This window comes from Camarhynchus parvulus, chromosome 1, assembly GCF_901933205.1.
Source record: "Camarhynchus parvulus chromosome 1, STF_HiC, whole genome shotgun sequence".
Taxonomy (NCBI): Eukaryota; Metazoa; Chordata; class Aves; order Passeriformes; family Thraupidae; genus Camarhynchus; species Camarhynchus parvulus.
Window position 1 is genome coordinate 2,497,552 of NC_044571.1, and position 17,745 is coordinate 2,515,296.

At 38.7% G+C, this 17,745-nt stretch overlaps 2 protein-coding genes across 2 annotated transcripts in view; one reads left to right on the forward strand and one right to left on the reverse strand.

Moving 5' to 3' along the window:
- Positions 1 to 2,365: 2,365 nt before the first annotated feature.
- PIGP (phosphatidylinositol glycan anchor biosynthesis class P) lies at positions 2,366 to 5,110 on the reverse strand. The gene is made up of 4 exons (XM_030952082.1): positions 4,850 to 5,110; positions 3,534 to 3,606; positions 2,948 to 3,066; positions 2,366 to 2,566 (listed from the first exon to the last, which is right to left on the reverse strand). The coding sequence occupies exons 1-4, from the start codon at positions 4,929 to 4,931 to the stop codon at positions 2,436 to 2,438; spliced, it is 405 nt and encodes a 134-aa protein (XP_030807942.1). The 5' UTR covers positions 4,932 to 5,110; the 3' UTR covers positions 2,366 to 2,435.
- A 206-nt stretch (positions 5,111 to 5,316) lies between these two features.
- Positions 5,317 to 17,745, forward strand: part of TTC3 (tetratricopeptide repeat domain 3) — a 66,175-nt gene continuing 53,746 nt past the window's right edge. The window contains exons 1-7 of the mRNA XM_030954247.1: positions 5,317 to 5,353; positions 6,341 to 6,429; positions 9,157 to 9,202; positions 13,527 to 13,659; positions 15,235 to 15,319; positions 16,107 to 16,160; positions 16,801 to 16,930. Coding sequence (XP_030810107.1) covers positions 6,352 to 6,429; positions 9,157 to 9,202; positions 13,527 to 13,659; positions 15,235 to 15,319; positions 16,107 to 16,160; positions 16,801 to 16,930 — 526 coding nt within the window. The 5' untranslated portion in view covers positions 5,317 to 5,353; positions 6,341 to 6,351. The remainder of the gene's footprint in view (positions 5,354 to 6,340; positions 6,430 to 9,156; positions 9,203 to 13,526; positions 13,660 to 15,234; positions 15,320 to 16,106; positions 16,161 to 16,800; positions 16,931 to 17,745) is intronic.

The following is a 17,745-nucleotide window of genomic DNA, read 5'->3' on the forward strand; positions in this document are numbered from 1 at the left end:
AACACATCTTTGTGGCTGCTGGTCATCAAATCGTGATTGAATGGAAATTAAATCATTCATTAAAATTTAATAGAAGGATCATGGCAGGGTTGGGAAACCACAAACAAAACCCCAAAACTTCATTAACAACTTAAAACTGGTTATAAAGTCATGATTTAATAGAAATTAAATCATTATTTAAAATTAATAAAAGGGCAGGATTGTGGCAGGGCCAAGAAACAACAGCAAACCAAACCCTAAAACTTAATTAATAACTTAAAACTGGATATCAAATCATGATTTAATGGAAATTAAATCATTATTTAAAATTAATAAAAGGGCAGGATTGTGGCAGGGCCGAGAAACAACAGCAAATAAAACCCCAAAACTTTATGAACAACTTAAAAATGTTTTTAAATCATGATTTAATGGAAATTAAATCATTAATTGAAATAAATAAAAGGACAGGATCGTGGCAAGGTTGGGAAACAACAGCAAACAAAAGCCCAAAACTTCACAAATAACTTAAAACTGGTTATCAAATCACTATTTAATGGAAATTAAATAATTAATTAAAATTAATAAAAGGACAGGATTGTGGCAAAGTTGGGAAACAACAGCAAACAAAACCCTAAAACTTCATTAATAACTTAAACCTGGTTATTAAATAATGATTTAATGGAAATTATATCATTAATTAAAATTAATAAAGGGACAGGGTCATGGCAGGGTTGGGAAACAACAGCAAACAAAAGCCCAAAACTTCACAAATAACTTAAAACTGGTTATCAAATCACTATTTAAAGGAATTAAATCATTAATTAAAATTAATTAATAAAAGGACAAGTTCGTGGCAGGGCCAAGAAACAACAGCAAATAAAACTCCAAAACTTCATTAATAACTTCAAGATGGTTTTAAATCATGATTTAATGGAAATTAAATCATTATTTAAAATTAATAAAAGGACAGGATTGTGGCAGGGGCAAGAAACAACAGCAAATAAAACCCCAAAACTTTATGAACAACTTAAAACTGGTTATCAAATCATGGTTTAATGGAAATTATATCATTAATTAAAATTAATAAAGGGACAGGATCGTGGCAGGGCTGGGAAACAACAGCAAACTAAACCTCAAAACTTCATTAATAACTTAAAATTACCACACAAATCAATTCTAATTTAGACAAAATCGTTTTTATAGCATGCCAATACAGCTAAAATTCAGAATTTCAAAGTGAAATGTTGAAAAGTTCTTTTCCCTTCAATAAGGAGGGGTTTAATCCTGCCTGGAACAATGAACAAGGAGATTTTTCCTCCAAAGTCAGGCAGAAAACCCAGCCCAGCACAGATTTCTATTTACACCAAAGTGATTTTTACCAAGTCTCAAAACATTCCAGAGCAGCTGACGATCATTTTGACAGATTTGGCATAAGATTTTCCAGGCAAATTCTCAAAAATTTATTCATCTTTTAATGAAATAACAACATTTTAAACTCAAATCCCTGCTGAAGTTGGTTACAGGCTTAATAAAGGATGAGGTTCTGTTCACTGGGTTTTAAAACAGACCCAAATAACATCGAGTCCTGGAGATAACTGAATTTGTGACACTTGGGAGAAAGGAAATAAACCAAAATAATTAAAATTCCCTGTTTATAAAACATCTGAACCACTTAACCTTGGGTTTTAACAGCATGGACCTGTCAGCTCCTCTACTGCAGCAATTCCCTTGAACTTTGCTGTCAGTGTTTTCTTAAAAATAAGTTTAAAGAAGTAATTTCAAGTCTTGTTTCAGCAAATCTTCTCAAGCCACCTTTATTATTTTTGGCAACTCAGTAAATCTGATATTTTGGGGAGTGGGGGATCAACAGATTTGGCTGAATAAAGGATTTTGTGAAGGCAAAGGGAGCATTTATCACCTCAACCCAGGAGAAACCTCCCAGAACCACAGGAAAACGGTGAAGATTTGGAAAAACCAGCCACATTTTATTGATATTTACAAAGGCAAACGGTATCTTTACAATGCAAACACTTCCAGTTAATAATTAAAAAAGATCCTCGAGTGTTTGACTGGCACAACACATTTTCTCTCCCTTGAATAAAAAGAGAAATAGAATTAAACTCTGCCTAAAATTTGCTTTTTTTTTGCCCTCTCAGAGGGGAATTCCAAAGCAGAGAGCTGCAAGTAACAGAACACTTGTCAAGCCACTTCTTTAATTTTTAAAGAATAAACAGATAAATTATTGGGGCATAATTCTCAGAGCAATGCAGGTTATTAAGGTGCATAATAATAAACATAAAATAAATAAATAAAATATTTAAAAAAAAAAAATTAGAAATTCTGGCCAAAAAAAGCTGGAGGAGCTTTTATTTTTAGCTTGGAGGGGTTTAAATGAATTAAAAATAAAACTCTGTAAGTTTTATTAATCTTTTTGTCCAAATAGATTTTAATAACAACTATGTGCTGTTGCAGATGCCTTTTTCAGGGAGGAAGAACATCCTGTTGACTTCACTGATGGGAATATCTCTCAGGGCTGGAATTGCCTCCTCCTGGAATTTCTTCTGCTGCTGCTTTTTGGCAAAGTTATCTACAAAAGATAAGGAGAACATTTCATGGCTTCCAGGTCCTTTTTTTTTTTCCCCAGAATATGATGGAATTTTATAATGCAACACTGCAAATTTAGCTACTTGAAAGGATGAAAACCCCACCAGGACTTCGAAAAAAATCAGATATTTGAGTTAAAAAAAGGCTTAAAGGCTTAAAATTTGAGTTTTATTTAAAGGATTCAAATTTGGGCTTTATTTAAAGGATTAAAATTTGGGCTTTATTTAAAGGATTAGAATTTGGGTTTTATTTAAATGCTTAAAATTTAGGTTTTATGTAAAGGTTTTAAATTTAGATTTTATTCTCTACAGATCTCCAGAATTCTCAGTGAAGAATCAAACTTTTCAAAAAGCAATAAAATTACCTGTGATGGTGTGAGTGGAGTTGAGTGGAGCTGTGCTCATCATGTTAATCCCAAAAAGCAAAATATAACCGATTCCCACCGACACCAGGAGATAAACTGGCAGAGCAACTGCCCAGTACCTGAGAAAAGGGATTGGAAATTTGACATTTAGTTACAAATGCTTAATAATAAATCAGTTTTAATGTTGGTTTTTTTTTTTATCTGTGATGAATTTCTCCCAGAGGAAAAGAAGCAACACCTCTGATTACAGATCCTGACTCCACTGGAGCCACTGACAAACCATCAGATAAATTCCTTTGAAAAGGTGTTTATTTTTTAATTGTGGCCTAAAGTTTAGTGTATTTCCACCAGCAAACTTCCTAAAAGCAAAATGTCACATTTATCCTAAAACATCCCAATATTATTTATTTCATGGCACAACAAAACATTTTCACCATAGCTACAAAACAAAATGCTTCAGAAACATCAACACTGCAGCCCTTTATCATCAGGGGAAAATGGATTTAGTGCAAGGCCATTATTTAAAAAAATAAGTTTTTTTATTTGAAAATAATTAAGTTGAAGGAATTTAATTGGCTGGACTTACTTTTGAGGCCAGTATGTCAGTCCCAGGGAGAAGAGCCAAGTCTCAGGAACATAAGCCCAGATAAGGTACAGAACTGCACAACAAAATCAAAAAGTCACCATAAGACTGATGGTGTTTTAGACTTCCTAAAGTTTGCTTTTATTTAACCCAAAATACCTCTCCCAAAAGATTGCAGGGTTTGCCTCTCAGACACGAACCCTGCCCAGTCCCTGGGATCAATTTTGTATTTAACATTTAATTTCTGATTTCCTCTGAAGGCAGACAAGAATTTATTCCAATTTAAACTGCAGAACAAAAAAGGAAAAACCAACATAACCACCCCCAAACACCTCAACAAAAAGAAGCCAAAGGAGCCTGAACAGAAATAATATTAGAGCAGAAAATGATCTCACAGAGGACATTCAATGGGAACAAAACCGGGTGGAATTGCAGCATTTGGATGGAACTGTAATGAAAAAATATTGAAAATCCTTCCTGATTCTTCCTGGGAGAGCAGCTGGGCCCAACTCCCCTCGTTTCTCACTGCCCGAGGGTGCCAAAGACCCACAGCAGGATCCTGCACTGAAGGATATTTGCAGCACCTTTTCTTGGGTTGGAAAAGTGTTTTGTACCCTCCCAAACCTTGGACCCATCACACCAGCACAGAAAAGCTGATGGAACCCAAAATATTTTCCGCTGCTGTTGGTCAGATTGACTTAATTTTTATTTTTTTTTTTTCAGTGTTTTGGTGGGGTAGGTAACACCCAGCTCTGCTGGCAGGAAAGGCTGGCACAGCTGGCATTGTTCACCTGCACAGGAGAAGCTTTGGCCTGAGCTCAGGGTGGCCTTGCAGGGCCTGCAGGAGCCCCAGGAAAGCTGGAGAGAGACAATTTCCAGGGGATGCAGGGACAGCACCCAGGGAATGGCTGCCAGTGCCAGAGGGCAGGGCTGGATGGGATCTTGGCAATGAGGAATTGTTCCCTGGCAGGGTGGGCAGGGCTGGGATGGAATTCCATCCCTGGATCCCTGGCAGTGCCCAAAGCCAGGCTGGACACGTGGTTGGAGCAGCCTGGGACAGTGGGATGTGTCCCTGCCCATGGGATGAACTTTAAGGTCCCTCCCACCCAAACCATTCCATGATTTCCCTTGAGTTAACCAAATCAACTTTTGCTGTTCTCTAAAGCATTGTCCAGACCATCCCAAAGGAACACCACAACAACCTCCAGTGCTTGCTCAACGTGAAAAAGTGCGTGATTCGAGTCAAAAACGGATTAAAACGTGAACGCAGCAAAGCAGCACCCCGGGGGGGGGGACGGATCCGGCTGTGGGATACTCACTGAAGCCAAACCACGAACCCAAAAAAAGCGCAAATCCATAAATTGCCCTTTCTGGCAGCGGGGCCGGAGAGTTCTCAACCATCCCGGGCTCTTGCCTTTAACTTGGCGGCGAGGGCGGAGATTTCCTGGGGAGCTCCTTGGGGGGACCCGCGGCTGCGGGGGCCGCACCCCTCCCTCCCTCCCTGGGACAGCAGGAGGAGGAGGAGGATGGAAGGGAAGAAGGATGGAAGGGAGGAAGGGAGGAAGGCGCTCCCTACCCCCGCTCCCACCTCCGCGCCGCCCGCATCCGGCCACGCGCGCAGGCGCACGGCCCGCGGATTGGCCGCTGCCCGTGACGTCAGAGGGCGGGCGGCCAATGGGCGGTGCGTCCGGCGGGCGGGGCGCGCTGGGGCGGGGAGAGCGGCGCAGCGGCGGCGGCGCGGTGCCAGCAGCGGATCGGGATCGGGGTCGGGATCGGGGATCGGGATCGGGATCGGGATCGGGATCGGGATCGGAGCCGAAGCGGTGCGTGCGCGATGCGAGGATGGATACAGGGATGGAGGGAGGGAGGGAGCGGTGGCTGCTCGGCCGCCTTCCCCCGCGCCTCGCCCGGCCCGGAGCCGCCGCTCGCTGCCCGGTCTGTGCCCGGTGCCGTGACGGGCGCACCCAGCCCGCCCGGGGCGGAGCGCAGTACCGTGCGCCTGTCCGGGCTCTGGCAGTCCGTGCCGGCGGGATAAGGCACGTGAGCGGCCAGCCCGGGCAGTTCCGGGATCGGATGGCGGTCGGAGGGGGGAGCCCGGGAGCTGCCGGGACGGGGCGGGGTGTGCGGCATCCCGGGATGGAGCCGTGATCGCGGGGTGCAGCCGTGAGTGCCGGGGTGCTGCTGTGATTCCCGGGATGGAGCCGTGATCGTGGGGTACAGCCGAGATTCCCGGGGTGCAGCCGGGGTTCCCGGGGTTCAGCCGCAATTCCCGGGGTACAGACGGGATTCCTGGGGTGCACCCGGGACGTAGCCGCGATTTCCGAGGTGCAGCCGCGATTCCCGGGATGTAGCTGCGATTCCCGGGATGGAGCCGTAATCGCGGGGATGCAGCCGCGATTCCCCGGGTACAGCCGCGATTCCCAGGGTACAGCTGTGATTCCCGGGATGCAGCCGCGATTCCCAGGGGTACAGCCGTGATTCCCGGGATGTAGCTGCGATTCCCGTGATGGAACCGTAATCGCGGGGGTGCAGCCGTGATTCCCGGGGTACAGCCGCGATTCCCGGGCTGCTGCTCCTCGCCCCGGCAGGGATAACGTGCCCCGGCTCCCGTCACGGTGCCGATCAGAGTTAGTCGCTGTCCCAAGCTTCCAGCCGGGCTTAGGCGGGCTGTGCTCAGCATTAAGCTCTGCTTTAACTGCTGCACGGTTTTCCCAGTTCCAGCACAGCGAGGTTTAGCGGTGAGATCTGGGAAGTGTTGACATCTCCCGGTGTTTGTGTTTCTGGTGTTTCTCACCCGCTGTTTCTCTCAGGGTGATGTGCCATGGCTGATCCTCTCTGCAAATCCGACCTCTTTGCAGCCTTGGCTCTCTTTACTGGTGATCCAACCTACTTTCAGCTGGTAAGTGGGGTTGGAGCTCGGTGGGAAACTGTAACCCTGATTTTTTGAGATTTTCTAAGCCTTCCGATGTTTGCATTCTTGTAAGGAACTTTCTCACGCACTTTATGTAAATAACTTACTGTTTTGCATTCTTTTCTGGAGGAGGAGAAATTTGGTTTGTCCAGTGTCACTGGAGATGTAGCACTGTCACCCTCCAACCGCCTGTCACTTTTGGAAATCTATAAATGTTGGAGTCAGAAATTTTAAAGTTCTTTTTTACCTTGAAAAGAGCAGCGTGTTCTTTCGTGTCCTATAGTGACAGGAAACTTGCAGGATGTTCCAGGGGGGTTTTTACCCAAATCTGGCCCTGGCACAGGGTGCCCAGAGCAGCTGGGGCTGCCCCTGGATCCCTGGCAGTGCCCAAGGCCAGGTTGGACATTGGGGCTGGAGCAGCCTGGGACAGTGGAAGGTGTCCCTGCCATGGCAGGGGTGGGATGGGATTATATTTAAATTCCCTTCCAACCAAAATCATTCTGGGATTCTCTGATCAGATCTCCAGAGTCGCTCCCAGTGCCGATGAACTCGAGCTGCTGTCCAGGTTCTCCCACTGGCCATGATTCCCTTACAAAACCCCAAATTGGGGCAGAGCCGGAGCCTGTGTCCCCTGCCAGCAGCAGGGGGACACTGCTGAGTGCAGCTCCGGTCACACACCCTGCCCAGCCTGTTGGTCCTGGGGCTGTCCCTGGGCTGCTGCAGCTCAGCCTGGCACTCAGTGCCTGTCCCTGCAGGGGGCATTCACCTCTGGGGCCCTGGGAATTCGGCTCTGGGCTCCTGGGAATTCGGGTCTGGGTTCCTGGGAATTCACCTCTGGGGCCCTGGGAATTCGGGTCTGGGTTCCTGGGAATTCACCTCTGGGCTCCTGGGATTTCAGTGGGCTCCTGGGATTTCAGCTCTTGCCCTGTGGGATTTCAGCTCTTGGTTCCTGGGATTTGAGCTCTTGGCTTGTGGGATTTCAGCTCTTGGCCCCTGGGGTTTCATCTCTTGGCCTGTGGGATTTCAGCTCTGGGTTCCTGGGATTTGAGCTCTCTGGGCTCCTGGGATTTCAGCTCTGGGTTCCTGGGATTTCAGCTCTTGGCCCCTGGGATTTCAGCTCTTGCCCTGTGGGATTTCAGCTCTGGGTTCCTGGATTTCACTCTTGGCCTGTGGGATTTGAGCTCTGGATTTCTGGGATTTCAGCTCTGGGTTCCTGGGATTTCAGCTCTTGGCCTATGGGATTTCAGCTCTTGTTTCCTGGGATTTACTCTCTTGATTCCTGGGATTTGATTCCTGGATTTCAGCTCTTGGCCTGTGGAATTTCAGCTTTAGGCCTGTGGGATTTCAGCTCTGGTTTTCTGGGATTTGAGCTCATGGCCCCTGGGATTTCATCTCTTGGCCTGTGGAGTTTCAGCTTCTTGTGGAATTTCAGCTTCTTGTGGGATTTCAGCTCTTGTGGAATTTCAGCTCTTGTGGAATTTCAGTTTCTTGTGGAATTTCAGCTCTTGGCCTGTGGGATTTCTCCTCTGGGTTCCTGGGATTTCAGCTCTGGTTTCCTGGGGTTTCATCTCTTGGTCCCTGGAATTTCAGCTTTAGGCCTGTGGGATCAGCTCTGGTTTTCTGGGATTTCAGCTCTGGTTTTCTGGGATTTGAGCTCTTGGCCTGTGGAATTTCATCTCTTGGCCTTGTGGGATTTCAGCTCTGGGTTCCTGGTGTTTCAGCTATGGGCTCCTGGGATTTCAGCTTTTTGCCTGTGGGATTTCAGCTCTTGGCCCTGGAATTTCAGCTCTTGGCCCCTGGTTCAGTTCTTCACCTATGGAATTTCAGCTCCTGGTTCCTGGGATTTCAGCTCTTTTAATTATTATTATTTTTCTCCTTCCTCCTCTGAAGGGTTTGATGGGAATTTTTAATGCCTGTGATTCCATTCAGAATTTATTTCTACCAGTGAAGAATTTTTCATGTGTTTGCCGCTGCCAAAACAAAGCTCCTTAAGAGCTCTCAGTTGTCTTTCAAATTGAGCTGATTTTTAAATCACAGTTGATTTTTTTTCTCCTCTTTTTTTATTGTGTGTCCTGGCCTGTTAAATCCATGAATTTGAGGATTTCTGCATTTCTGTGAAATGGTAATGCAGCATTTCCTGTGATACAGGTGTTCATTAAATCACTCATTTATGGTGTTTGCTAAAATAACAGACTTTGTAGGGATCTATAAATCAGAATAAATAATTTCTTCTTCAGCTTGAGGTGCTCAAGTGGGGTTAAACTCCTTAAAAGTAACATGAAAAACTAAATCAACTCCCTTTATTTTGCTATAGGTGGTTTTATTTAAATACACATTCACTGTCGAAATGTAATTATTATTTTTTATTTTTTAAAAAAAAACTTGTGTTTCCTTCTTAAACCTTTGAGTTTAGTCAGGTCCTCTTGAACATGATTTTGCTGCCTGATTTTTTGAATCATGAATTCCTAGAATCCTCTTCTAGTGTGATTGAAAATATTGTTTAAATGAGTAAAGCTTTTCCTGTCCATTCATAACCATTAACATGTGGCCATTTTTAATTGGAATGCAGGTAAATATTCTTTTTTTTCTCCAAACAAAATGCTTTCTTTGTTCCTGGCTTGGTTTTCTTTGTTTGCTATTGGCTGTGTAATGTAATAAATGGTAAACATATAAATATATTACATATAAATATGTCAATAATGTGTTTATCTTTAGGATCATGGAGCCTTTGGACAGACAGTGCCACCTAATCCTAAAACAGGTATGGAAACAAAAACAATATTCTTCCATTTCTTGGATCTTTGCATTGCTATTTAATTTTATTTTTCCTTATTTTGCCTGAAATTTGGTTCATTATTATTTTTTAGCAGAAGCATTGTTATATTCTGTGACCCTGGAACAATTCTCATCTGTTTCTCCAAATATAACTTAAATATTCAGGAATATTTAATAAATGCAGGCAATGAATGCTGTGAGGGTGGAGATTCAAGGCTGGTGGTTTTAGCTGTGTAGGTCTAAAAACAATTTCCATTTTTGGGGTTTTTTTTTGCAGGGGAGGTTTTGCAGTAAAAATTAACCAAAAATTCCCAGTTGCAGAAAAACAGATGGCTCAAATTCAAAATTATATTTTCTGCTGCACCCCCTAATTTGTGGGAATTAAGAAATAAACAGCTGTGGAAAGGAATTTTTGTGTGTTGTTTGTGGGGCTTTTTGTGTATTTTTTGTGGGTGGTTTTTTTTGGTGAGGTTTTTTTTTGGGGCGTTTTTGTGTGGTTTTTTGGTGGATTTTCTTTCTCGTCTTTTTTTTTCGTAATTTTTTTTCGTAATTTTTTTTGCGTAATATTTTTTGTACAATTTTTTTGGTAATTTTTTTTTGTGTATTTTTTGTGGATTTTTCCCCTGTCTTTTCCCGTGCCTTTTCCCCTCTCTTTTTCCTTGTCCTGTCTTTTTTCCTGTCTTTTTTCCTTCTTCCTTGTCTTTTTTCCTGTCTTTTTCCTGTCTTTTTTCCTGTCTTTTTTCCTTCTTCCTTGTCTTTTTCCTTGTCTTTTTTCCCTCTCTTTTTCCTGTATTGTCTTTTTCCCATATTCTTCCCTTTTCCCCATCTTTTTCCCTGTCTTTCCCCCTCTCTTTTTCCTGTCTTTTTTTTTTCTTTTTCTTTTTTTTTTTTTTTTTTTCCCCTTTTTCTCTCTTTTCCCCCTTTTCCCTTCTTTTCCCTCTCTTTTTTTTCCTTTTTCCTTTTTTTTTTCCATATTTTTCCTTTTTTCCCCTCTCCTTTTCCCCCTCTCCTTTTTCCCTCTCTTTTCCCTCTCTTTTTCTCTCTCTTTTTCCTGTATTGTCTTTTTCCCATAGTTTTCCTGTTTTCCCATCTTTTTCCCTGTCTTTCCCTCTCTTTTTCCTGTCCTTCTTCTTTCTTTTTTTCCTCTTTTTTTCTTTTTTTCCCTCCCTTTTCCCCCTCTCTTTTCCCCTCTCTTTTTCCCTCTCCTTTTCCCTCTTTTTCCTGCCTTTTTCCTGTATTGTCTTTTTCCCATATTTTTCACTTTTCCCCCTCTCTTTTCCCCCTCTCCTTTTTCCCTGTCCTTTTTTTCCCTCTCTTTTTCCTCTCTTTTTCCTGTATTCTCTTTTTCCCATATTTTTCCTGTTTCCCCATCTTTTTCCCTGTCTTTCCCCCTCTCTTTTTCCTGTCTTTTTCTTTCTTTTTTTTCCTTTTTTTTTTTTTTCCTCCCTCTTTTCCCCTCTCTTTTCCCCCTCTCTTTTCCCCCTCTCTTTTTCCCCCTCTCTTTTCCCCTCTCTTTTTCCCTCTCCTTTTCCCCTCTTTTTCCCTCTCTTTTTCCTGCCTTTTCCCAGCTCTCAGGCGAGGCTCCTCTCCTCTGAGAGTACCTCAAGCCACCCCAATAAACTTTGAATTTCCCCCAGACAACTTGAAGCCACCTCAATGCCCCCGATTTAATTTTTAATTTTTACTTAAAATTTTTAATTTTCACATCCCTCCCTGTTCCATCCAGATTCTGGGAATTGCAGGATGCAGTTTTGAGGACAAACCCTGCTGGTTTTTGTGCCCTCTTGTTAATTTAATTACTCTTGGCCAGAATAATTCATGGATACAGGTGGGAGAGGCTGATGTTTTCCTGGAAAAGAACATTCCCTTCCAACCCTGCAAGGAGAGGCTGCATTTATCCATTTTTAGTTTAATTTATCCATTTTTATCTTAATTTATCCATTCAGAACACAAGGATGCAAATCCACAATTCCATAAAAATCCCCTCTCAAAACCCCCCTCCATTACCAGGTGAGTTCAGAGTGTTCAGATTCCCTTGCTTGGCTTTGGCAGGAAATCATGGAAATCATCCTGGATTTTAATTATTGGCACTTTGGAATGCCTGAATTCATCCTTTATTGGTAATTTATAATGCCTGAAATCATGGCTGATTTTAGTATTTATTGGCACTTTGGAATTCCTGAAATAATGTTTGATTTTAGTGTTTTTTGATACTTTGGAATTCCTGAAATAATGGTTGATTTTAAATTTATTGGCACTTAGGAACGCCAGAATTAATCCTTTATTTTAATATTTAGTGGCATTTTATAATGTCTGAAATAATGATTGATTTTAATGTTTATTGGCACTTTGGAATGCAGGAATTCATCCTTTATTCTAATATTTATTGTCACTTTGGAATGCCTGAGTTAATCCTTTATTTTAATATTTATTTGGTATTTATAATGCCTGAAATAATGATTGATTTTTAATATTTATTGGTACTTTATAATGTCTGAAATAATGATTGATTTTAATGTTTTTTGCATTTTGGAATGCCTGAATTGATCCTTTATTTTAGTGTTTATTGGCACCTTGGAATTCCTGAAATAATGTTTGATTTTAATGTTTATTGGTACTTTATAATGCCTGAATTCACCCTTTATTTTAATATTTATTGGCACTTTGGACCGTCTGAATTAATCCTTTATTTTAATATTTAGTGGCATTTTATAATGTCTGAAATAATGATTGATTTTAATGTTTATTGGCACTTTGGAATTCCTGAAATAATGATTGATTTTAATATTTATTGGTACTTTGGAATGCCTGAGTTAATCCTTTATTTTAATATTTATTGGTACTTTGGAATTCCTGAAATCATGATTGATTTTAATGTTTTTTGGCATTTTGGAATGCCTAAATTCATCCTTTATTTCAGTATTTATTGGCACTTTATAATGCTTGAAATAATGATTGATTTTAATGCTTATTGGCACTTTGGAATGCCTGAATTCATCCTTTATTTTAATATTCATTGGTACTTTATAATGCCTGAAATCATGATTGATTTTAATCTTTTTTGGCACTTTGGAATGCCTGAATTCACTCTTCATTTTAGTGCTTATTGGCACTTTGGAATTAATGAAATAATGATTGATTTCAATGTTTATTGGCACTTTGGAATACCTGAGTTAATACTTTATTTTAGTATTTATTGGCACTTTATAATGCCTGAAATAATGATTGATTTTAATGTTTTTTGGCACTTTGGAATGCCTGAATTGATCCTTTATTTTAGTGTTTATTGGCACCTTGGAATTCCTGAAATAATGTTTGATTTTAATGTTTATTGGTACTTTATAATGCCTGAATTCACCCTTTATTTTAATATTTATTGGCACTTTGGAATGCCTGAGTTAATCCTTTATTTTAATATTTAGTGGCATTTTATAATGTCTGAAATGATTGATTTTAATGTTTATTGGGACTTTGGAATTCCTGAAATAATGATTAATTTTAATGCTTATTGGTACTTTGGAATACCTGAATTCACCCTTCATTTTAATATTTATTGGTACTTTGGAATTCATTAAATAATGATTGATTTTAGTGTTTAATGACACTTTGGAATTCCTAAATTCATCCTTGATTTTACTGTTTATTGACACTTTGGAATGCCTGAATTCATCCTTTATTTTAATATTTATTTATATTTATGTACCAATATATTTAATTTTATTAAATATATTTCATAATTATTATATTTATTTATTTTATTTATATTTATTTTTATATTTGTTGCTATTTATTTGGTATTCATAATGCCTGAAATCATGATTAAATTCAATATTTATTGGCACTTTGGAATGCCTGAATTCATCCTTTATTTTAATATGTATTGATATTTATGTACCAATATATTTAATTTTATTAAATATATTTCATCATTATTATATTTATTTATTTTATTTATATTTATTTTTATATTTATTGATATTTATTGGTACTTTGTAATGCCTGAATTCACCCTTCATTTTAATGCTTATTGGCGCTTTGGAATGCCTGAATTCATCCTTTATTTTAATATTTATTGGTATTTTTATACCAATATATATATTTAATTTTATTAAATATATTAATGTATTTATTTGTTTGTTTGTTTTAAATATTTATTGGTATTTATTTGGTATTTATAATGCCTGAAATCATGACTGATTTCAATATTTATTGGTGCTTTGGAATGCCTAAAAGAATGATTGATTTTAATGTTTTTTGGTACTTTGGAATGCCTGACTTGTGCCCTGGAATTCCCATTTTTACCCTTCCAGGAGTTGATCCCTGTGAGGTGTGGTGCAGCCAGCCCGTGGAAAAATTAAGGGAAATTTGCAACGTGATCAAAATCAGGATTTTTTGGTGTGGTCTCTTCACCAGGGAAAGCACTTCCTTTGTGGATACTTTTTGGTGAGTATCCACATTTTCCAAGGGCATTTCCCTCCAAATCTTCCCACTTTTCCAAGGGCATTTCCCTCCAAATCTTCCCACTTTTCCTTGTTCCTGTGAAAATTCCATGGGTGCTTCCAGTAAGGCTCCAACTGGTGCAGAAATGTTGGGCTTGGTTGAGGTCAGAAGTTCTCGAATCCACAGGAAAAAAAATTTAAAAATTAAGATTGATTTTCTGAAGTTTGGAATCTATGGGATTGTGGAGTTTGGGATCTTGGGGATTGTGGAATTTGGGATGTTTGGGAATCTGAAGTTTGGAATCTTTCAGATTTTGGAGTTTGGAATCTTTGGGAGTTTGGGATCTTTGGGATTTTGGAGTTTGCAATTTTTGGAATTCTGCAGTTTGGAATCTTTGGGATTTTGGACTCTGGAATCTTTGGGATTTTAGAGTTTGGTATCTCTGGGATTCTGGAGTTTGGGATGTTTGGGGTTTTGGAGATTGGAATCTTTGGGTATCTGGAGTTTTGGAATCTCTGGGGATTGTGGAGTCTGGAATCTTTGGAGAGTCTGGGAATCTTTGGGATTTTGGAGTTTGGAATCTTTGGGAATCTGAAGTTTGGAACCTTTGGGTATTGTGGAGTTTGGAATCTGGGGGTTTTGGATTTTGGAATCTTTGGGGAGTTTGGATTTTGGAATCTTTGGGGAGTTTGGAATTTGGAATCTTTGGAATTCTGGAGTTTGGAATCTCTGGGATTGTGGAGTTTGGAATCTTTGGGGATCTGAAGTTTGGAACCTTTGAGGATTTTGGAGTTTGGAATCTCTGGATTTGTGAAGTTTGGAATCTTTGGGATTCTGGAGTTTGGAACCTTTAGGGGGTGTGGAGTTTGGAATCTTTGGGATTTTTGAGTTTTGGGATCTTTGGGGATTTTGGAGTTTGGGATCTTTGGGGAGTTTGGAATCTTGGGGTTTTTGGAGTTTGGAACCTTTGGGATTCTGGAGTTTTGGGAACTTTGGGGATTTTGGAGTTTGGGATCTTTGGGGTTTTGGAGTTTGGAATTTTTGGGGATTCTGGAGTTTGGAATCTTGGGGACTTTGGAGTTTGGAATCTTTGGGAATCTGAAGTTTGGGATCTTTGGGATTCTGGAGTTTGGAATCTTGGGGACTTTGGAGTTTGGAATCTTTGGGATTTTGGAATCTTTGGAATCTTTGGGGATTCTGGAGGTTGGAATCTTTGGGAATCTGAAGTTTGGAACCTTTGGGGGGTGTGGATTTTGGAATCTTGAGGATTGTGGAGTTTGGAATCTCTGGGATTCTGGAGTTTTGGAATCTTTGGGATTCTGGGAAGCTGAAATTCGGGGGGCATTTCAGTATTTTTGTAGACGCTGACATTTCAAAAGCAGCAAAACCTTTCCAGCTCTTCTCCTTTTAATTATTATTATTATTCTCCTTCCTCCTCTGAAGGGCTGGATGTGAAGTTTTGAACATTCTCAGCTCTAATCCCTCTAAATATTCATAATTCAGACCCTGTAACAGCTTGGTGTTTGTCTAAATAATAATTCCTTCTGTTAAATAATAATTCCTTCTGTTTTCCAACAGTTTGATGTTCCTGGACTGGGACATGAAGAAAGTCTATGAGTTCAATGTGATGGAAGACCTCGCTGATTTAATTAAAAAAGTTGTTGTAAGTACTTGATTTTAAATTTCTAAATCTTTAATTTAGAAATTATTTAATTAGAAATCATTTAATGTTAATTAAATCTGTCCCTTAAGCATCATCTAATCCTGAATTAGACATTTTCCTTTTGCTGAAGTGAAGACAAAATTATCAAATAATTGATAATTAAGAAATTGTGGCCTAGGCTTTATTCCAGGTGGGGTAATTTAGGAAATATTTGCACTCAGAAATGAAGTTGGTGGGTGGCTGACTTAAATAATTTTTTTTCCCTCATTCAACAAATGATATTTTAAATTTGCTGTTGCTGTACAGCAGAATAGTGGAGAGGAGGATGTAAGGAATTTGTTCCATTTGTTGTGGGTTTTATTTTAAATTTAGGTAATAAAACATTTCTTACTTCATTTCTTGAAATTGTGTGTCCAACCCCAAGCTAGATATTTTATTTTATAAATTTAGGTGTATTTTATTTTATAAATCAGGTATAACATATTTCTTATTTAATTTCTCTTCATTTTCTGGGTTGTAGATCCAAGAGTAGAGTGGATTTGGAGGAGCAAATTTTGGGATGTCTCAGCTTTGGGGTTCTTTGGGATTTAGGGAGCTGCACAGATCTCACAGGAATTCTCTCTTCTCATTCATTTTTCAACAAAAATCTGGAATGCAGCTGCCCCAGGGATGGTGAATTCCAGCAGAACAGGAAATGTCACTGAGCTGAACCTGAGCAGGCAGAAATTCCAATTATCTCCTCTCAGTAACTGATTTTTTAATTTGTTTTTTTTCCTCCTTGTTCCAGAACGTCCCCCATTTCATCAATGGCGTCCTGAGGATTGGAACTGGGATAGAAAATGTGAGTTTCTGGAATGGTTTGGGAGGTTCTTTTAATAATTTCAGTCATCACAAGGAAGTTTCTAAATCAAATTTGAGGGGGGTTATATGATTTTTTAAATAATTTCAATCATCACAAGAAAGTTTCTAACTCAAATTTTCAGGAGTTTCATTTTTTAATAATTTCAGTCATCACAAGGAAGTTTCTAAATCAAATTTGCGGGGGGTTATATGATTTTTTTAATAATTTCAATCATCACAAGAAAGTTTCTAAATCAAATTTTCAGGGGTTTTATTTTTTAATAATTTCAGTCATCACAAGGACGTTTCTAAATCAAATTTTCAGGGGTTTTATTTTTTAATAATTTCAGTCATTACAAGAATGTTTCTAAGCAATATTTTTGGGGTTTATATTATTTTTCAATAATTTCAGAGGCTTTCAAATGAAATTGCACCATTTGAATCCTTCCTGTTGCAAGTCTGCTTTGACTTTGTGACCGTGCTGTGCCGGAGATCTCCAAACAATTCAAATATTTGTATTTATTTGCTGTTGCCTGCTTAAAAATCAGCAGAACAAAAACGCGGATAAGAGCTCCAAGGCTTTGCTGTGCCAATTCATGACTTTTTCTCGATTTTCTCTGGTTTTTCCCCGATTCCACCAGGGTCTGTTCCACCTTGGAGAGGCGCTGGAGTGGGTCAGGTGTGTGGGGGATTCCAGCATGCTGCGGGACCTGGAGCAGATGGGCGACTTCGCTTTGGGCAGGTCCATCCTTGCCATGTTCTTTTCTGCCTGTGAGTGTGGAGCCAAAAATGAGGGGGAAAAATCACTTTTCTCTTAGAAATCAGGAAAGAATTCCTGGTTTATTTCCATCCTGGGCTTCTCTGCTAGTAAATTGTTATTGTCGTTGTTATCATCATCATTATCATTGTCGTTAATGTCAGCAATATTATTATTATCATTAATCTATGGTATATATTATTTATAGGCGTATATTATTTAGATACATTTAAGACACATATTATTTATACTATATTTTATTATATATTATCATAATATGCTTACAATTCATTATTATTATAACCATCATCATTTTATAATAGATATTATTTATATATATTTATGACATATTATTTATAATATATATAATTATATATTATTATAATATGCTTACAATTCATTATTATTATTATAACCATCATAATTTTATAATAGATGTTATTTATATATATTTGACATATTATTTATAATATATTTAATTATAATAAGTCTAGAATATATATTATTTATATATTTATAATATATATTATTTATAGTGTATATTATTTGTAATACATTTAATTCTAGTGTTATATATAATTATATTATTAGAATTTCTTATTATCGTTATTTTATAATATTTATGTATATTTATAATATGTTACTTGTGTTATATTTAATAATAATAAATCTACAATATATTTTATCTTTTTATAATATAAATTATAACATATTTAATTTTTATTATATATAATTATAATATATTTATAATCTCTTATTATTATAATTGTTTTATAATATGTATTATTTATATATATTTATAATATAATAATGATAATAGTGATAATAA